We start from the raw sequence: 23,170 nt of genomic DNA on the forward strand, positions 1-23,170 counted from the left end.
GTATTGCAGATGGGCGTAATCGGACCACTGCCACGCCCACAAAACGCCATTAATCAAAAACAAATAACTTGCCATAACTAAGCTCCGCAATAAGATACAAGACTGTTATTTGGTACACAGAATCACATTAAGGAGGGGCATCTGCAGTTAAAATTTTTTTTTTTAAAGTGGGCGTGGTCCCGCCTCTAATAGGTTTAATGTGCATATCTCCTAAACCGCTAATGCTATAATAACAAAATTCACTGGAAGCAAATGTTTTTAGCACTTCTATTGACGGTGTGAAAAAAGTTGAAATCGGGTGGCAACTCCGCCCACTCCCCATATAACGGTACTGTTAAAAACTACTAAAAGCGCGATAAATCAAGCACTAAACACGCCAGAGACATTAAATTTTATCTCTGAGATGGTATAAGATGACTTTATTGGAACCGCGTTCAAAATTAGACAGTGGGCGTGGCACAGCCCACTTTTAGGTGAAAACCCATATCTTGAGATTTGCTTAACCGATTTCAACCAAATTCGGTGCGTAACGTTCTTTTCATGTTTCTATGTCATAGTGCGAAAATGGGCGAAATCGGATTACAACCACGCCTATTTTCCATATGACACCATTTTAAATACCACTTGATTCTTTCACTTTCCACTATGCAAATCAAGCAACAATGATTATATCGGCGTAAAACTTTGCGTGAATAATACGTTTAAAGTATGCCACCTTGTGACCAAAAATTTTCTAAATCGAACCAAAACTGTTCAAGCCCCTAGGTACTGAATATGTGGACCCCAGTACCTATAGTTGACCTTCTACCGAAAATATCAGTCAATCCACAAAGAAATCTCAAACGAGTATACCATTTGACTTTGCGAGAGTATAAAATGTTCGGTTACATCCGAACTTAGCCCTTCCTTACTTGTTTTAATATTTTATTTGTTTACTGACCGTCTAATTATTTTTGAAGTAATAGGTAATTTTTTCAATTATTTTATAAAATTTGCAAATCGAACTGACCCAATGTATATAAGGTAAATATATAAGCATAGGCAGATTGTTTGCCGTATGTATGGATCTATTAAATATGCATATTATTTTTGTGGTACGAATAAAGCGAGAATTGATAATGCGCAGGTAGTTTACCGTCTTGGCTATATGTAAATATTTTAATGTGCAAATTTGTATTTGTCACGTATGTACCATACATTACAGTTTCTAAATTTCGCTTGTTAATATATATGGTATATATTGCGTTTGGCAATATATGTATAAAGAATAAACACGAATATATGTACGTATTATGAATAAGTATATATGTATATTTTTGCACTAAAGTATGCTATATGTTTGTATGTTTACTTTTATTTATATATTTTTGTGTTGAATTTAATATATTTAAATATACGATGGTAATGGACGTATATAAGCAAAAAATGTTATATACAATACATGTATGTGGATACATACATACTTTAAAGTTTATGTTAAGACAAACTGTATTTTCCGGACAAACATATGTATGTGCTCAAATAAATAAAAGTGGAATACGCTCACTTTGGTTCTGTAGGGTATTTTTTGGAGGGTGTATGTGTGAATGTTGTCCTTGTGCCTTTTGCGTTTTGTTCCTATTCCTGTGTTCCTCTCTGAAATGCTTCCAGCTGGTATGCCTAGTAATGTTGTTTGTGTGTATATTGTTTTTATGCTTTTAAATTCGCGCCCGTTTCTTTGTTTTTATTTATATTTTGTGTTTAAGTGCTTCTAGGTTTCGCGCCCGATTTGTGTTTTAGTTGTTTTTTGTTTTTTGCTTATACAGTTTTGTATATTTTGTTTTTCACATGCACTTTGGTTTTGTCTCTTCACCCTTTTTTAACTATGTATGTATATTTGTCAATATGTAACTATTATTTTGCACCCCTTTTTTGTATTATTTTTGTTATATATATGCTTGTTTACTTATCTGTATGTATGTTGTTTGTACCACTATATATAATATTATATAGTTTTGGGTCACCGAACTTTATAACCGCACTGTTTATACATATATGTGGATTTTTTTTTTTTTTTAATCCATAGTGCCGCTCACTATGGCTCGAAGGACCATGATTAAAAATATACCAAATTTATTGGGAGCACGAAATTTATTTTCACTAGCTTTAAATAGGGTTAAAGGAAGCACTCGAATATTTAGTTGTATAATTGAACTCCGTTCAAATTTATTTATATACCAAATTATTAATTATTAAACAATTAAAATTTAATAAAAGTAAATAGTTGTGCAACCAGCTGATTTCGCGAAAACGATGTCCGAACAATAAAGGTTTGTCGTCGACGCGCTGTACCGCAGAGAAGAAGTTAGCGCGTAGGATCACTATTTAATCGAGTGTGTATAAGCGAATGTCCAGGATCGCTGTATTAGCGGTCTAATAAGCGAATGTAATGGTATGTTGTGTTGTCCTATGTGGTGTCATCTGGTGTGGGGTGAAATTCCTTGAGTGTTCACAGGTGTGGTGTGTTTCACTAGGGTGTGTCAGTTTTTTCGGGTAGAGTGGTGCACTTGGAGGAGGGAGTTTAAACTAATTTAAACAAATATAGACTTTTTAGGTGGAATAACTATCAAATTATTAACTGATGCTACTAAGTTAATAGGGGGAGCCTCTGGAATTGTGAGACACTTATTACTATTAGATAGAGCTTTTAGCGAATTGAGCTCTTTGGAAGTTGACGGCTTATCACCTTGAGGGCAAGGAGAAGAGAGATTTATTAGGTCATTGGGAGGAGACGTTCTTTTCTGAACAGAAGAACTAAGTGTTACTTCATCGGAAGGATGTTTACGCTTAGGAGCAGGTTTAGAATATTCGTGAGAATCATTCAGGCACTTAAAAGATTTGAACAATTTTTCATAGTGCTTAAATTTTTCAGTGAGGGTTACAAGATCACGACCGATCTCGTTAAAGCCATTGCGTGTCTCTCTATAAACTTTAAATAGATCGATTTCAATAGATCTACAATTTAAACAGGACCAACGCAATCCCTTACAGTCGAGAATAGAATCTAAGATTCTACCAGTCAGTCCAGCGCATTTAATATGGGCAAGCCCATCACAAAGCCAGCATGAAACGTAGCGATCTGACTCGCCTTTAATGTTACAATTGGGGAAGTTACAAGTCATAATAAATAACAAGAATAAAGATCAAATAAAAGAGTAAGTAGAACAAAATTTAATAGATATATAATAGATTACTGTGTTAACAAAATATTATTAATAATAAATTCAATTAAGAATAAACGCAAAAATTATAGCAATTTTATCAAAGTTTAAAACCAGTTTGACAGTTTGAAAAAGCAATATAGCGAGCAGTTTTAGAAGCATTTGGCGTGGGAAATTTGGCGTGGGTTATTTTCTAAGGCAATAATTCAATCTCCGAGAAATTGTTTAGATCAGATTACTATATCATATAGCTGCCACACAAATTGAACGATCGCAATCAAGTTCTGTGAAGGGTATAATAGCTTCGGTGCAACCGAAGTTAAGGTTTTTTCTTGTTTTTTATATAATTTAACTGTTCGCAGCTGCGAGCTACTAAGCGTCTGCGAATGAATTTAGATTACAACAACCTTTGGAACTGTTGTTCTGAAAAATAAATCATATATGGTAGTTGGTAATCACGCCACATACAACCCGAAACTAATAGGTGGAACTCAAAATAAATAAATTTACCAAAATTCGTCCACTATAAACGCATTGAATCCAATTTTTTTTTTTAATTTTGCGCCTTTCGAAGAAAATAATAGCATGGATGAAGCTGTACTGCCCTATAGAGACACACGTGTAAACAGGGCCACTCGATTTTGTTATTTTATATGGTGTGAACCTTATCAAGGGCGATCTGAAGAGAATTTAAGCCAGTATCGGAAACTTAGATTAGGAGTTAGTGTAATCCTGCAATATGCTGATGTTTTTCGGAAAATGAATACCCAGGCACCTTTTCATTTGTTTTTTGACAATTTCTTTACCTCAATCTATGAGTTAAATAAAGGAGGATTCAAGTCGAGTGGTACGATAAGGGAAAATCGCTTAACCAAATGCCCTTTGCCGACAAACTCAGATATGCAAAAATTACCCCGAGGTTCTTACAGATTCAAATCTACAAGTGCTGGAGAAACCAACAATGAGTAGATGGCAAAATAATAGTATTGTCACAGTGGCATCAAGTGACGCAAATGTGAATCCCGTGAACAAAAAAAAACGGGTTCCTTAACAGCAAAAGAAATACGTTCCTGTTGATCAACTGGCTCTTATCAAAGCGAACAATAACAACATGAAAGGTGTTGATCGGGCTGATCAGAATATAAGCCTTTACAGGACTCCAATTAGAAAAAAGACAGGGTATTTTTCTCTTATAGCTCACTGCCTGGTCCACAATATACGGTAACTATATAAAAATGACATAGGTGAATATCATCATCTACAATTCCGCCGGAATTTTGGAGACTTTCAAGAGGGAAGATCAGCGAAACCATAGACGTACATCGAAAGCGAGACTTCATGTTTTGATGGTACAAAACCAATTACGTTGAGATTTTCATATATAATATATATATATTCATCTTATGTATTTATCAGATAGGCCACAGGTTGACCAATATTTTCGTGTGAACTGCGGTCCACATATTCGGTAACTGGGATATTAAAAAGTTAAGTTCATGTGAAATTCGACATCTTCATGGTACTATAACTTCACTGGTCTTTAATTTATATAGTGTACAGTGAAGGCATTTTGTGGAATTTAAAGTTCTGATATATGGGTAGTAGGCGTGATTGTAGTCCGATTTCGCACTGTAATATAAAAATGTATTTTTGATCCGATTTCAACCATTTTCATTTTAGATATAGATTTAGTGGTTTGTGAGACCTTTATATTAAAGGATTGAACTTTACCCGAAATTGTCAAAAATGGAATGACTAATTGAACAAAGGTCAATCCTTTCCATACATAACATATTACTTTTATACAAACAAATCATCAAGCCGATATGGTCATATGATGCGCAACTGTAGGGTTGCGCCAATGATAGAAGTATAAATATTATTCAACGTTTTCAAAATAAGGTGCTAAGGAGTATTTTTAAGGACCCTGGTACACCAGAAATGCTGATATTCATCGCAACCTAAATGTATGTAAACACAGTCGCCGAAGAAATAGGACTTCAGTCAGATGCCCACTATAAAAGACTTAATGCAAATGTGAATGTGGAAGCGGGAAATCACCTATTAGACTGATGTCCCTCTAGTCGCTTATGTCGAAAAAAAACTATATAATTTAGCTGGCTGTTAGAATACCAAGAAATTCAAGGAATTGCGCATTTCTTTGTTATCTTTGAAAGGCATTAAAATAAAACTGCTCGTTAAAGAGCTATCAAACATTGTTATCGTTTTAAATGTTTGAAATAAAAAACTAAAAATTTATATTCAACCAATTAAGAGGCGGGCCCGTCCACTTTTAATTAATGCTCTTCCCTGCTCTTCTTATGATGCTAAGGAGCACGCGTACGAACTTTCTTCACGATATCTAAATTTGTACTCAATTTATCACTTGTACGGGAAGACGGACGAATAGTCAGACATCCAGAATTGTATATTTTTTTTTACTGTGTGTCACAAACTTAATATACCCTGTTCAGGGTATAAAAAAAGTATTAAACACAAAAAATATCGTCAGCAAAAAGAAATACTTGTACATATATAAGTGTGGTGATATATCTGAAAAAATTTTTTTTATCTTTTCAGATCAAATGCCACGAATATCTTCCTTATAATTCAAATGGGATATATGTTATTATCAGGAGGAAAACATGCTTCGAATATTATGACCGATCCGAGTTGTTTATTACTCAGGATAAGTATGGCTTAAAACGGAAAATTGATCATTTCTTTTTCAAGAAATGGCCAGATCACGGATGTCCCAAGAATCCTGCACACTTGATAAATTTTATTCGTAAAATAAGAAGTCATGGACTGTCTAGTTATTCCCCAACTGTTATTCATTGTAGTGCAGGAGTCGGGCGAACTGGTACATTTATCGCATTGGATATAATAATGCAAAGGTTGAAGTACGAGTTTAAGATAAACATTTATGAAACTGTTAAAAAGCTACGATTTCAAAGAATGAAAATGGTTCAAACACTGGAGCAATATACTTTTTTGTACGAATCTGCATATGAACTTGTCCGTCATAATATTAGAAAACAAATCTTTGATGAAAACAAACTGATTTTTTCACATAAAAGCGGTATAATGGCAACAATGTGTAATTCTGAAGAGCGAAATAACGAAAGTGTGTAATTAGTAAAAGCTACTTATAACATTTATAAAAACATTAATAAAATTATTAAAAGTTAGAAAACAAATATACAGCGAAAACATAATATGTAATTAATTTTCTATTAAATTTATAATATACTAACAAAAACAACGTACCCACGGTGCTGCTCACTAAGGTGCTGGACCAACTTCGGTAATGATGTCATATCGAATATTCTATTGATGTGAAGAGTATGACTTTAGAGATCCACATGGCATTGTAAACTCAGCTAAGTGGCCGTTATATGTACGGCTAAGATAGTTTCTGAGATTTAGCAATAATGTAATTTATGTTACCTCAAATTTGGAATGAAATAAAATAATTGCCAGAAACTTTGTTGAGAAATCCATGTTCAATCTATTTCAGGCTTATAATTTTAAAAGATGCGACTTTGACTTCAGTGACAAAAAGATGGGACGAATTTTTTTATCATGCTTCATAATATTTGTTGAAATTCATTCCAAAACAGGTCCGGAAATTTGCCACAAATATTTGGATATGCTGTTTAGAATGGACTGTGGCTACTAGAAAGGTTTTATAATGTTAACATGGAAGGCGAAGGAAGAACTAGTTTTGCTGGCTTTTACTAGATGGTGCAGTATGCTAATGAATGTACAGTTGATATCAAAATAACAATTTTAATATATAGTCGCCGATACAAAAATAATTGATTTGTGATTATGAAAGTATGAAAATTTGTGGAAGGCATAAAAATCTTGGTAACCAATCTACAGCTCGGGTCCAATCAGGAATTGCCTACACTAATATCATTTGCTGTAATTTCATCTGAATTTACTTATAGTACAAGTACATTGCTTTTTTCATATAATTAAAGTTAATGTATTCCTAAAGCGTATCATCATATTCTGATATTGTTGAATTTTTGTCCATCTGTCAGTCCAAGCAAATAATAACAACAGCAGAGCACAAAAATAAAAATGAAAATATATTTAAAAGGTAATTTGTAAATTATACTTGAAAAGTTAATATTGTTTTGAAAAACAACTAAAAAAGTTGTTACGGAAATAAAGGTCAGCATCCCTTCCCGAAGATTCTGGCTAAGGCCCGAAAAAAGAAAGACAGCTTCGGAAGCTTGGACATAAACGCTAGAGGTGAGCCACTTTTTGATTTCATTTGCAGTGAGGATCTTTATATTAAGAACGTTTCTCCAGTTCTCCCCTCACCTTTGTAAGTTAAGGCAGGAAAAAAGCCCTTGACCTCACTCCCTCTATCTCGAGTGGAGGGTCATTAATGACCATTCCTTCTCTGATTATAAATATATTAGTTTTAACCTGAACAGCGGTTCCGGTCAGAGAACACTATAAAAACTTTAGGAACACGGACTGAGACCTTTTTTGGCAAGAAGCTTCGATCAGCTCTCTAAGTTGCGAAAGCCGATGCTCAATCTATCGATGCTATCTGCCAGCGCGATGAATGAGTGCGTCGAAGTCTTCAGTTCCGTATGTAGGCCTGTGCTTGAAAACTCTAGTCCTCTGAAAACTCAGAAAGGAATGGGGATACCACCTTGGTAGACCCCAGAGTTATCGGAACTCAGATCTTCAAGCAGAAGACTAGTGCTGATAGGGCAGAGCGGAACTTGCTATATATAAAACGGAGATTAGGAAGGCCGAAATGTCTTCTTAGAGCCTTCTGCGAAAACATATATTGGGGTATCTGAGAAATAGGTCTGGAAACTGTGCTGTAAGTAGTAAATAGTTGTTACAGCAATTCCTGGATGCTCACTTTCTGCTAAACCTATCTACGGAAAAAGCACCAAGCTCAAGCTTCAAGAAGGCTATACAGACCTTGTGGATCAGCCTCGTCTTACGTGGGACCTGACCGCATTGTACCTGCACAACTTTAGCGTGCAAGAAGGGTTTCATGCAGTTGGTTGATCCCTATCTCCGCGAGCTGCGTTAGCTTAGGTCACATTCTGGTGGCTTGGATTCAGGTTAGAGTGGCGTTCGTCCCTAAGGCCAGGAACAGCTCTCATGTCACTGATAATGACTTCAGGCCTATTCGTCTCTAAACGTTGCTATTGAAAATGCAAGGATAATTCAAAGACCTGTACATTGGGTGTCGAACTCCAATGAACGGGCTATTAAGTGCTCAGCATGCCTACAGCAAAGGCAGGTCGGCCGACACTGTCTTCCACTCGGGAGTGCCATGGCTGGAGGGGTCCCCTTATAGTTACATACAGACTATGCTGAGGGTACCTTTCTTGATATCTAGGGGACCTTCAACAACGTACTGCTAGAGACGATTAGAGAAGCAATCTGATAGAGGAAACTCGAAAAAATTACACTAGATAAGCAGCTGGAGCGTGTTCAAAGAACGGTCGTTATCGGCATCTCTGGCGCACTAAGAACTACCACTACAATGGCACTCAATGCCATTCTACATGTTGCTCCTGTAGACATAGCTGGTAGATGCTTGGCGGCGAAGGCTGCTATTAGACTAGGAAGTTGGGTACATGAGGAATTCTAGCAAGGGACATACTGAAACTCTCCACTTCTTCGATTTCATTCCATACAATCAAGATCACTACATGACAGAAATTGCTCCTGGCGGTTCCTTCTCACACACCTGCGTGGGACTGGTAGAAGGAACGAAGCCATTGGAGAAGGGTTGTGAGCTTTTTCACGGATGGATCGAAGTTAAGAGGGAGAGGAGATGGGGGAGTTTTCTGTAGGAAGCTCTTCCTCAACGCTAGTTTTAGACTACCAGACCACTGTATCGTCTTTCAAGCTCATGTGGCTGCCATCAATTTAGCAGTAGTGTACTCCTCTCATATGCAGCTTCCTTCAGAGAGGCGTGCATTCACTTTAGTACGCGAGCGGCTATAATGGCTTTAAGCTCGTTGACTGTGCCCAATGTCTTCTTGCGTTTGACCTTTGGACCACCAGTAAGTTCAACAACTAAAACTTATGTGACTGCGAGATCTTTCTAGTCCAGAGTGAAGTCCTCCCAACTACTGGCTTTTAGCGAAGCCAATCTCGCCGCAATTGTTGGTGTGCTGACTAGACACCGTCCAATAGGTTTACAGGTGCGGATAAATATTCTGTCGGACGTTTTTTGCCAAAGCTGTATGGAGGAGCGCGAGGTGGAATCGTCTTGTCACTTCTTTTGCCAGGCTGAGATTGTAATATCTCGGTAGACACTCCTTTGGCGAATCTACTTAAGTGCTGGGATTTATATTAACTGCCTTAATAAATTTGTTGAAAACTCAAAACGCTTCGTCGATCTATGACGATCTAGTGATCCACTTTTAGGAGTTTATGGGTAGCAGAAAGGACAAAAAAAGCAGACCTCATTATCTTAACGAATATTCTATTGAATTGTATATACATACTTTAAATCATTGTAAACTACAGTTTGCAAACTATGAATTGAAATGGATATTTCTGTTTGATAGTTGACAGTTTAAAGTATAAATTGAGAGACCTAGGGTTATCAACATAGACCGACTTCGGGCTGACTGAAGATGCTAGAAAAATATAAAAGCAGCAATGCGTGCGTGAGATAACAATCGAATGTCATAAGTTCCCTATCCGTGATGTCAGCGAATCCATGATTTAATTTAAAGAAGCAGACCGTTCTAGTTTCAAATAATGACTTTTAACAGCAGCAGTACGTTGGAGCGATCTGTAGAAATTCATTTACAGAGCAACTTTTGAAAGGTGAAGCGAAAGTTTTTGTACGAAGACAAAGCCACATAAACAGTTAGGAACCATTAAATGTATTGCTGCTTTATTATAATTGAAGTACATCGTACTTTCCGTAATCGTCGGAACTGTCATAGGGAAGATCTCTGAAAAGATTTGTACATATGTAATGGAGTTAGGAAAACAGAAAAGATATCTAGCTATAAATTCCGTTACAAAGTTTACAATGCATACAGTGAGAACGAATTCGCAAGAAAACGTGTCACTATTCTTCATTATAGTTTGAATGCAGTGTCTACCTATACACTGCCCTTCATGAGTTAGCACACTTCCGGTTTAAATATAATAGTTTTGGTTAATTTATATCAAAACTTAAAAAGCTAAAATTCAAAAATGATTACCTATTATTAACGAATAATTTTCTACTAAGTAAAACAACAATTAGTGTATCACTTTTTTATAAATTTTTTTTGAAATCAACAAAAAAAGTATCAATTTAAACTAGGTCATCAGGTTAACACATTTCAGCTTTCTTAATACTTATTAACATTTTTAGCCAAATCATATTTTTAAATTTAGTATATTATTTTAATTGTTTATTATTGCGACTGATCTCTAAAATTCCATGATTCCGAAGATCATGGATATAATAATTGTATTCATCGGTGTTTCCGAATTAATTTTGTTTTCGTCTGAAAAGACAACATAGCATCAATCAGACTTCAAGGTCATGTGATCCGGTGCAAAATGTGATCGTGTTTTTTCTTGGGGAGTTTAAAATGGTAGTTTTTTGTTTCGTTTTAATAGTTTCAAATATGGAGCATTCATTAGCATCCTTTAAGCAGTAGATAAGCTAATTTGCCCGTATCTTGACGGCCGCTTCATGAAAGTTGGATGCTTGTACACCGACTTATTAAGCAGGAAATTGTTTATAACTTTTCGACTTCTGCCAACCTTTTTTTGATATTTAATTATTGAAAGCTGTAACTCTTTATTAGACTTCCTTGAGCCATATTAAAGCAATTAAGCATTTCAAAAAATTATGTCAGTACGTATTCATATTCCGAAGATAAATGCAAATCAAATTCCTCAAATCGATGGGCTGAAACAAAAATATAGAACACTTTTCGACTAAAAATAATAGAAAAAACAAAAGTCATATAACGGTACATTCTTATCATATGTTTTCTTTACCAGTGATTGTTCATACAAAGATGATAAAATTAGTAAACAATACAGTTGCTGAAAGTTATTAACAAAACCAGTAAGGAAGGGCAAAGCTCGGGTGTAACCGAACATTATATGATCTTGCAACTTACCAGGATCAGAGCCGGGGAAATACATTCATATGTTCGCAAAGCTTTATTTTAAAAATGTAGCGAAAAATTTAACACTCATTGTTCAACGAAACTGAGTGGTTTACAATCAAATGTTTATCATATTAACCTATATTGTTGGTCATAAACTCAATTACTTTTATAACTATATTTTACTTCCTGTCAGCGAAAATTATGTTGAAATCATCATCAAATATTGCATGCGGTATAAAGTCAGCCGGACGTTCGAAAATCTTTCTATTAGCACTTGTATATGAGGGGTAAATGAATTATTGATTTTGACGTAGATACGTTATCAGAAAAGGATGATGATATGATATGAGCAGCTTATTGAGCAGAAAAGTGTTCAAAATTTCAGAGCGATATCTCAAAGACTAAGGGACTAGTTCGCGTATATACAGACAGGCGGACATGGCTAAATCAATTCAGTTGCTCATTTGTATATCCAACGTTTCCTTCTGGGCGTTAAAAACTTTGTGGCAAAATCAAGATATCCTGTTGAGGATATAAAAAATACATAAAAGTGAAGCGGCTTCCAATTTCACATTAAAGATAACACAGCTCTACAAAAACTAAATTTTTTTTGTTGACCTGAATATCTTCGCAAATTTTGATGCTTTCAAGTGTCCAAATTACGACAACATTCATGAATATAATGAATGTGCTAATATTTTGATAAATATCGAATTTTGTTAATAAAAATTTTGTTTAGATAGCGGAATTATAGTCTAAAAAATTTCCTGTTTTACTCCATGAAAATTTAGTTTTCGTTCCAAAAGTAATTCGTATGGACTATTCAGAAGCAATGATATCGCCAAATATCGGTACAGTTTACTGATGGATGTGAATGAGAGCGTTAAGCATCTACCCCAAAGTTATTTTCTCAAAATGAACTCAGTGATTTAATACGTATCAAATTAGGAATAATAAAACAATTTGTCAAAGCATTGACGTTATAGTGAAATTTGTATAAAATTTCCGAACTTAGTATGAAAAAGCTGAAAGGTGGAATTTTTCCATACAGCAATTACTGAGAGATACAGATTTTATCAAAGTCATGAGTGCTCTGGAAAGGAAATCATGGAAAAGTTTTGTTGATAGTCGAAAATTTCGCAGGTAATCATAGAACACCAAATTATGAATAAATTGTGCAAAATATGCTGGCAAACTGTCAGACTCAAGAAACAGATTAGAATATTAAGATAGACTATCTCTGCAAATATCTGGATAAATTTTCAGATAATCTTCGAAATAAAAGTAAGGAACAGTGAGAGAGAGAGGTTCCATCAGAGTCTAAAAGTGATGGAAGAATGGTATCAAGGTTGTTGAGATCGTCAAATGATGACAGATTACTGCTGGTCTTTAAAAATATATTACCCCCTAGAAAATTATAAAAGAAAAGCTCATAAAAGGCGTTTTGTTGAAATATGTTTAACACATGTTTTCGACATGTTTTTCTTTCTTTACTCACATGTATCTCAATTTTTTCAAAACAGTTATTTTGTTTCATTTCTTCTCTTTTTACTGTAAAATAAAAATACAAATTTAATAATAGAATGAAATAGAGGGCAAATCTTACAAAAACCATTGATAGTTTCATGAACTGTGAGCTCAAATATATCCAAACTTGATCTTATATCTTAGGCAACAAAACCACTGTAGATCAGTGTAATACAACAGGTATGAAAAACGATGTAAAAATTAAAAACTTAGTTACTATTAGACCAATTTGAACCAATTTTGTTCGTAGCATTTCTTTGACATCTTCATAACGTAATTTGAGCTGAGTCAGACCACAACTACGTCTTGTTCCCAAATGGTACAAATTTAAATATTTTATTTTATAATAGACAAATGAAGCATGAATAATAATATAGAAATAAAATTCAGCTCAATTAGATCTTACAAGTATAAGGTGTGGAACGTTTCATCAAAGTTGTTTAAAATTGTCCAATATTTTTTAAGCAGCATAAAATATACTTGATCAACATGACATATACCTATATGTATGTATATCAAAGAACTGCATGAGTGCCAAATTTACTTGCGATGACAGTAACCTCTCACACTCATAGCCTTTTTTTTTACAAGTATGTATGTTGTGCATATACATAGAAATATGTGGAGAGAAGGAACTGAGCATCTCGTGTAGTTGCTATTACGTAAGAGCAGAGAACGTAAATGAATAGAGAAGGAGCAAATGTTAAATGAAATCTTTTTGAGTTCTAATTTGTAATTCCAGATGAGGGAACATCGAAAAATATAACTTCGAAAGAGAAAAATGCACCACGCAATGTGATAAATGTTATAAATAGACACAACGAATATTCCTAAATAAAAAATCATTGCGCATACCTACTTAGATTTATGTTTTCAATATCTATGATATGACAAATTTATAATTATGAAAAGCCTTCTGAATTAAAAATCTGTATTACCGGTAAAAACCCCAGAGTTCATAATAAAATAAACATTTAATAGGCAATTTTTCCAACTTATGTATGTGCCTTGCGTGAGCAATTGCTTATTGAGCAAAGGATAACAATAAAACGGTGGCTAAGCGGCCGCGTTTCCACTTTTGTGGTGGTTTAGATCGTAAGCGCGAAGGAGTTATGCTCATTCCGAATAAGAGCATATAAGTTCGAATCCTAAAACTGAAATTTTATTTAACTTTTTTATTTTATTAATTGTAGTCTAAGCATATCATAATTCAATTTCTTTAATAGCATATTTTACTTCCTGAGATAATTAAAATATATCAGGAAAATATGTTCATATGTTTAGGTTTATTGAATATTTTCTTATTATGCGTTTTCCACAAATGTGATAATCACACAAACATTCTTAAATACACGTACTCTGATGCTTGCTTTTTCTTGCCCCGCACAAGCAATGACTCTTGTCAACACTTTTTGCTTTTTGCGAGAAGCAAGTTGAACGATCGCAAGCAAGAAGGGGTCAGGGACGCTCTGCCACATAATTATTTCAGATAAATTTTTACTAATCGAATTTATTTTAAAATATAAATATAAGTGTGAATTTATGTGTATTTATATTTTTACGTATATTATTATTGTATTACGAAAATTAGTCGTTATGCATCAGTATTTTTCAATACAAATTAAGCAACATAATAATATATTATGAGCCCTCAGTTAAAAAGCCTTTGTGTATGGTGGCAAGCCAACGAAATAACGGCGAGTTCGTGCAGACATTGTGTTGTTGAAAAAAACCAAATGACGACTTTGTCCACAAACATACATATGTATATACATACATACCTACATATATGAGATCGCATACAAATTGATACCAAATTGTGTGAATCGTCGCGGAGTTGACAAAATTTGTTTGAATCGACAATGTCAGTCGGCTATGTTGTCGCCTTTGTCGTTTTTGCAGTGCTTTCCTATTGAAAATTGACTTATGCTCTTTTGAAATACTACGACTACTGATTGGGCTGCATTTTAATAGCGTCGTATCAGAGAATGTTGATGAATAGAAAAGGAGCAAATGTTAGCAGTACTAAAATGGTAATTACGATGGAGGAACAACGAAAACGCGCAAGTTCGAAAATAAAATGTCACCACAGCTGTCAATTTACGCAACGAACTACACCACTCTATAAGCAAAATGTATATACATACATATGCAGAGATGTTCTTTGATATGCGCATAAACAAAAATTGAAATAATAAAAACGAAATTAATTGACTAATTGACTTCCGACAAGAAAATATAAATAATGAGGGAAATAATATGAAAATAGAATTAAAATATCATTTAATAAAAAAGGGTTTTAAAAATAAAAAAAGACTATATAAAAATATGATAGGATTTGAACTTAAACAAAATATTTCACGTTGCAATAAACAAGTCTGCTATACAAGCAGCACCACAGACAATATTCATGCTCTTTTGACTAATCTGTGAACTCAAACAGCTATTGTTGTTTACTTGCTTCAATGTTCATATGTCTAGATGTGAATATTTTTGAAATTGCCTTCCTTCATTCGCATGTCCAAATATATTTGCATATATGTACACATATGTATATATACATATGTATGTCCCTCAATATGTCTTTCGCAAAAAATCAAACATTCGCGCAAGTGACAAAAAAACGTAGACGTACCACCATCGGCCAATAATATTCAAGCGAACTCGCGGCTTATTTTCTAAGTATTTCATATTACAACGACAACAAATTCATTCATAAGGAACGTGCGTCTGCTTCAAAGCAAAGTGCGCTCGTTCATAACTCTGCGCCGCGCTATTTTTTCTGTGCGCCTGGTAAACCACATTTGGTTTTCATATAGAATTCCTACGCATATGCGAAATTAAGTTTATAAAATGAATGAATGAATGAAATTGAGTAAAACGAGAAAAATTCAATTGTACAATTTGACAGCCACCACTGAAAATCCTACCATCCCCTCGCATTTGTATGTTGCCCACAAGCTGCTTCCTCACAACATTTGCTAAAAATCAGAAATTGAAGAATTTGTCTAATGTTCACTTCAGAAAGGAGAATTGGCAACATGACCTATTAGCGAGTTTAAATAATATTTATATTTTTGCATATTATGCACTATATATGGCATTAAATTAAAAAATTTATATAAAATTGCCATTCATAAGAAATCTTTAACTACTTCTATATATTCTAAGCACAGTCCATATAGTACTTTTATATGTTTACTTATTATCATTATTTCATAGTTTGTCGATTTAGCCCATTTTATCTACAAACGACGTTATGAAAATGCAGACCAATCGTTAATTGTAGCATTTCAAAAGAGCATAAGTCAATTTTCAACAGCAAAGCCCTGCAAAAAGGACAAACGAGACACATAGCCGATCGACATTGTCGTAAAATTGTCGATTGAAACAAATTTTGTCAACTCCGCCACGATGCGCAAAATTCGGCGTCAATATGTATGCGAGCTCATATGTATATATGTATGTTTGTCGTCATTTGGTTACTTTCAACAACACAATGTCTGCGCGAACTCGCCGTTATTTCGTTGGCTTGCCACTATACACAGAGGCGTTCTAACTGAAGACTCTTAGTATATTATTATGTTGCTTATTTTGTATTGAAAAATACTGATGCATTTATGAATTATTTTCGTAATATAATATATATTATATATATATATATATAAATGCACATATATTCATACCTATAATCGTTTTTAAACAAAATTCGATAAACAAAATATATATCTGAAATAATTATGTGGCAGTGCGCCCCAATCCCTCCTTGCCTGCGATCGTTCAACTCGCAAAAAGCAAAAAGTGTGGACAAAAGTCATTGCTTGTGCGGGGCAAGAAGAAGCAAGCATCAGCGTACGTATACTCATGAATGTATGTGTGATTATCACATTTGTGTAAATACGCATAAATAAAGGAATATGCAATAAACCCAAACATATGAGCATATGTATTTTCCTGAAATATTTTAATTATCTCTGAAAGTAAAATATGCTATTTAAGTAATTTAATTGAGACATGCTAATTAATTCCAATTAAAAAAATTAAATACAATTTTAATTTTATGTATTTTACGATTCGAACGTATATGCTCGTATTCGGAATGAGCTTAACTCCTTCGCCCTTACGACCTAAGCCACCACAAAAGTGGAAACGTGGCCGCTTAGCCACCGTTTTATTATTATCATTTGTTTAATAAGTATATTGCTTACGCAACGCACATACATAAGTTAGAAAACTAGCTTATTAAATGTTTATTTTATTATGAATTCTGGGGTTTTTACCGGTAATACAGATTTTTAATTCAAAAGGTTTTTCATAATTATAAATTTGTCATATCATAGAAATTGAAAACATAAATCTAAATAGGTATGCGCAATGATTTTTCATATAGGAATATTCGTTGTGTCTATTTATAGCATTTCGCACATTGTGTGGTGTATTTTTCTTTTTCGAAGTTATATTTTTCGATGTTCCTTCATGTGGAATTACAAATTAGTACTCAAAAAGTTTTCATTTAACATTTGCTCCTTCTCTATTCATCAACATTCTCTGGTCGTATTTAGATAAAATGGGCTAAATTGAAAAACTCTGAAATAATGATAATAAGTAAACATATAAAAGTACTATATGCAGTGTGCTTAGAATATATAGAAGTAGTGAAAGATTTCATATGAATGGCAATTTTATATACATTTTATATATTAATGCCATATATAGTGCATAATATCAAATAAATTAAAATAATATTTCAAGTCGCTAATAGGTCATGCTGCCAATTCCCCTTTCTGAAGGGAACATCAGACAAATTATTCAATTTCTAATTTGAAACAAATGTTGTGAGGAAGCAGCTTGTGGGCAACATACAAATGCGAGGGGGATGGTAGGATTTTCAGTGATACAATGATAAATTGATATGATGATGTACAATGATAAATTACTGAAGACATTCAAATTCAATTTAATTCATTTTTATTTCGCGCATTTGCGGTAGGAATTCCATATGAAAACCAAATTTGGTTGACCAGGCGGACAGAAAAAAGAGCGCAGTACATATTTATAAACGATCGCACTTCGTTTTGTAGTTCACTTTCTAGCACAGATGTAGTTTTATTCCTTTTTTAATTTTTATAAACCTTTTGTATTAAATTTATTTTAATTTAATTTTCAGTTTTTCCTCATTATATAAATGTTCTTCAAAATCTATTATTTCTTTTTGTTATTCTAATTTTTCTTAACACGCATGCCAAAGAACATCTGCGTATACATATATTAGTCGTTCCTTTATAAGGTGGTGACAATTTACTTGGTTCCTTGTTAAAGTGGTGTAGTTTGTTGGTTCGATTATCATGAGGGGAAGGTACCTTTTTGATGTGGTGTAATTGAACTTTCGAGTTTGCGCATTTGCGATGTTCCCTTTTAATAGTTTACATTTTAGCACAGCTAAGTCACAGTCAAATCTTTTTGAGTACTAATTTCTAATTCCAGATGAGGGAACATCGAAAAATATAACTTCGAAAAAGAAAAATACACCACACAATGTGCGAAATGCTATAAATAGACACAACGAATATTCCTAAATGAAAAATCGTTGCGCATACCTATTTAGATTTATGTTTTCAATTTCTATTATATGACAAAGTTTATAATTATGAAAAGTCTTGTAAATTAAAAAGCTGTATTACCGGTAAAATCCCGAGAGTTCATAATAAAATAAACATTTAATGGGCAATTTTTCCAACTTATGTATGTGCGTTGGGTGAGCAATTGCTTATTGAGCACAGGATAACAATAAAACGGTGGCTAAACGGCCGCGTTTCCACTTTTGTGGTGGATTAGATCGTAAGCGTGAAAGAGTTATGCTCAATCCGAATACGAGCCTCTACGTTCGAATCCTAAAACTCATGAAACTTAAATTGTATTTAATTTTTTATTTTATTAATTTGAGTCTAAGCATATCTCAATTCAATTACTTTAATAGCATATTTAACTCCCTGAGATAATTAAAATATTTCAGGAAAATATGTTTATATGTTTTGGCTTATTGAATATTCCCTTATTATACGTATTTACACAACTGTGATAATCACACATACATACGGGGCTGATTTCTTCTTCTTGTCGGCACAAACAATGACTTTTGTCTACACTTTTGCTTTTTACGAGAAGCAAGTTGAACGATCGCAAGCAACTAGCGGTCAGGCGCGCACAGCCACATAATTATATCAGATATATTTTTATTAATTGAATTTATTTTAAAAACAATTATAGGTATGAATTTATTTGTATATATATTTTTACGTAAGTATATATTAATTATATTACGAAAATAAGTCATTATGGCATAAGTATTTTTTTAATACAAATTAAGCAACATGTTAATACATTATGAGTCCTCACTGGACACGCCTCTGTGCATGGTGGCAAGCCAACGAAATAACGGCGAGTTCGCGCAGACATTGTGTTGTTGAAAGTAACCAAATGACGACAAACATACATATATACATATGAGCTCGCATACATATTAACACCAAATTGTGTGAATCGTCGCGGAGTTCACAAAATTTGTTTCAATCGACAATTTTACGACATTGGAATGGGCTGCCAACGCCGCGTTGATGCCTCCTGTCGACTCGATCTGGATAGAGGTGGAGCTGATGGTCTTCGGAGGTGATCAGGATGGCATTCATTTGCGTTGCGGTAATATCGGCGGATTGTTCATTATTTGCGGTTTCGTCATTAGTGCGGTTGGCAGAAAACATAATTTCACGAGCGGTCTTGTTAGCGTTCCGCTTTGGGTACGGAGATCAACTACTCGTATATGACCGTCGGAACCGTAAAATAGTTTTTCTATGCGGCCAAGCCGCCATTCTGTGGCTGGTAGGCAATCATCGTGTATGATGACGCAGTCTACAAGCTTTGGTGCCTTTTCTGGAGTTTTCCATCGGTACCTTTTATGAAGGTCTGAAATCATGATGGAGAATTTTGATTCTTTCCCATCGATTTGAAAAGGCCCAGCAAAATCGACACCTGTAACTGTGAAAGTCAGAGCGAAGTCTTAGCGTTCCGGTGGAAGTGTTGCCATAATCTGCGTTCGCAACTTATGCTTATGCAGAGTGCAGATCTTGCACATGAAAATGCGTTTTTTATTTGGAGCTTAAGTCGGGGAATATAATTGAGGAGTAAAGTGGCAAGTCGATTAGAGAGTGGCGTTCGTTATACGAGAGGCTTGACAAGCCGACCATTCGCACGAAGCAGACCTTTCGTGTCTAGGAATGGGTTAAGAACTAAGAGTGAACTCCTTTAGTTTTGATTCTCTTAATATAAGTAGTGTTGTTTCGCGGCTGAAGCAGCGCATTTGAGTTAATGCGATTAGAGCAACTTTTGCCTCTTGCAATTCTAGGTGCATCAATGTATCGCATTGGGGGTACTCTGAGGGAACTCTCTTAACTTTAATTTTAAGTCGCTTTATGAACTTTAACATATAGGCGATTACTCTGAGGGCTCGGGAAAACGATGAAAATCGCTCAAGCATGTCAGTATCCTCCACTGCTGTGTGAAAGGAGTCGATTTTTCGACTTCCTGGGGCTATTATATTGCGCATGGACGATTGTGGCCAAGAATCGGGAGATTCTGTTAACCATCGGGGACCATTCCATCAGAGGGTGGTGGTAGTAAGTTGCAGCGGTTTGCACCCTCTTGTACCTAGATCGGCAGGATTGTCAGCACTGGTTACGTGTCGCCAAGTGGCTGATTCCACTAGGCCAAGTATTTGAGGCGTTCGATTAGCAATGTACGTCTTCTATGCATGTGGTGGTTTTTCCAACCAGGCTAGTACAATTTCAGAATCGGACCAGAGATACAATCTATGTTTCTTCATGTTTAAATGAGTCTGCACCATGGAAGCTAATTTTACGAGTTGTAGCGCGCCACAAAGCTCAAGTCGAGGTAGACTTAGCGTTTTTAAAGGACCTTTGCTTTTGCTACTAATAAGTGGCTTGTGGTCGCAGTATCGCTTTGTGTGCGCACATATGTAGATAGTGGCACAGTATGTCTTCTCAGAAGCATCACAGAAACCGTGTATTTCGACTTCGTGTTCGGGCAAATAGTTTACCCATCGTGGGCTTTGCAAATCTCTTCCAGATTGTTTGCGAACTGGGACCATTTTTCTAAGCGAAGAGGTTTCACTTGTTCGTCCCAGTCGGTTCCGTCTAGCCATAACTCTTGTATCAAGATTTTCGCTTGTATCATAATTGGCGAAAGCCCTTATGCTGGGTCGAAAAGTTTTGCCACAGAGGATAAAATTTGGCGTTTTGTTAAGGCGGATAATATTGATATTAACTCTGTAGTGTATAAAAACTGGTCAGATATCGCATTCCATTGGTTCCTCAGAGTTTTTGTTGTACCTTCTTTTTCAAATTTAATGAAATTAGTGTCCAACAGATTTTCTTTAGGTATGTCCTTTAAGATATTAGGGTGGTTCGCCATTATCTTTTTTAACGGAAACCCTGCGGTTTTTAGGGCTTGTGTCACTTGAGCTAGTGAGCCGTATGCTTGAGAAAGACTGTGACTTCCCGACAGGATATCGTCCACATACGTTTGAGTTTTTAACGCTTCGGTTGCCAGAGGAAATTCTGGCTTTGTGTTTTCTGCCAATGGTTGTTGACGCCAAAGCTAACTGTTTTTAGTTTATAGGCGCATAGTGGACTATTGGGAGATTTTCGGAAAATAATTCGATGAAAGTCTTGGTCGTCTTTATGTACGACTATTTGTCGAAACATTTTTTAAACGTCCCCATTGAATACGTATTTGAATATACGCTGATTTAATATAAGGTGCATTAAATCTGGATGGAGTGTGGGTCCCGTAAATAGAACATCATTTCGGGAATTTCCTAAGCTAGTAGATCTTGAGGCATTGGAAACCACTCTGACTTTTGTTGTTTTTTATCTGGCTTTACTACTGCGTGATGAGGCAAGTAAAATGAGTAATATTTGCCATTTATGATTTTTTTGCCTGCGCTTACTTCCTCCATGTGGTCTAAATGGAGGTATTCTTCTAACACGCCATCGTATTCTGCCTTAAGCTCACCTCTTTTAAGTAAGTTTTTTTCCGTACTTAAAAACTGCTGTATTGCAGAGGCGAGTGAATGGGAATTGTTGTTTTAGTGGTGGTCGTACGACGTACCGACCATTATCTGATCTAGTAGTTGTGGCTTTGCAAAACTCTTCACAATACTGATCTTCTGGGGTTGTAATTGAAATGGGGGGAGCTCTTCTAACTCCCAAAATTTCTTTAATTATGAATTGAGGTATTCGTTTGAAATTTCCTCGACCTGAGTGGTCATAGCTGTAACTGGTCTACTTAGGATCCAACCGAAAATAGTATTTTGTGGCAGAAGTGTAACATACATACTTGTATAATATTATGATATATACAAATACTAAAGGGAATCGATACGACTCACTTTGGGGTCCGCCAAGGGGTTTTGGGGACAATATTGTATATCATTTGTGTGTATGGTATACTTGTGCGCTGCTTTTTCCGCTTGAGGCTCTCTCCCAGTTTCTGTTTCGCTGTGCTGATTTAGGCTTGTGTGGTTGTTGTTGTGTCCTTTTGAGGTGATTATGTTTTTTTTTTGTTACTTTTGACTCGCGTCCGATTTTTTTAATTATGTACATATGTAGTTTTGTTGATTTTTGTTGCCATTCGTGCCAGTATGAAATTTTGTGTTTATTTCGCGCCCGTTTTCATTTTTGTTGATAATTGTTGTTTTTCACCTCTTGTACACATGTTTATGTCACTCCACACTTTCCTCTTGTTCTTTTTTAAAATCAACTTTTTAACCATTTTTTTTTCTATGTGTATATGTATGTCACTCCACTGCACAGCACTTTTTAGTCACTTGTTATATAAGTATATTTTTTCGGATTTTTTGTTTTTTTTTTGTTTTGGTGTATATGTATGGCTCGAAGGACCATGAATATTTGTTTCACTTGCGCACTCACCTTTTTCTGGTCTTTAGCACTTTAAAGAAAAACAAAAAAAAAAATTTGATATACCACGGATACGACCGGTATAATAAATATAGAATATATTTATTTTTTGAATAATATAAATGGTTTTTACAAAAAATATAAACGGCTTTCAATCGGCAAAAAAATGCTGTCGGAAATTTGCGGACGTCTTGCTGGTTCGAATTGTGAACGAAAAAGGAGGGCTCTGGTCCTGTGTTAGTCCCTTTTGAATGTTGGGTTGTGTAGAGTTGTGGTGTGATGTGATGTGTATGTGTGGGTGATGTCTGCGTGGTGTGCGAGT

General features: G+C 35.0%; 1 protein-coding gene across 16 annotated transcripts in view; it reads left to right on the forward strand.

Moving 5' to 3' along the window:
* The window catches only part of Ptp52F (Protein tyrosine phosphatase 52F), a 922,788-nt gene extending 916,102 nt beyond the window's left edge, over nt 1-6,686 (forward strand). For 15 of the 16 annotated variants that reach the window (XM_070107709.1, XM_070107712.1, XM_070107713.1 and 12 more), the window contains one exon: nt 5,781-6,686. In XM_070107709.1, the coding sequence (XP_069963810.1) occupies nt 5,781-6,335 (555 nt within the window). In that variant the 3' untranslated portion in view covers nt 6,336-6,686. The remainder of the gene's footprint in view (nt 1-5,780) is intronic. The other variant, XR_011395839.1, reaches the window with a different exon arrangement.
* The last annotated feature ends 16,484 nt before the right edge of the window (nt 6,687-23,170 follow it).

Source organism: Bactrocera oleae, chromosome 4, assembly GCF_042242935.1.
Source record: "Bactrocera oleae isolate idBacOlea1 chromosome 4, idBacOlea1, whole genome shotgun sequence".
Classification (NCBI taxonomy): domain Eukaryota; kingdom Metazoa; phylum Arthropoda; class Insecta; order Diptera; family Tephritidae; genus Bactrocera; species Bactrocera oleae.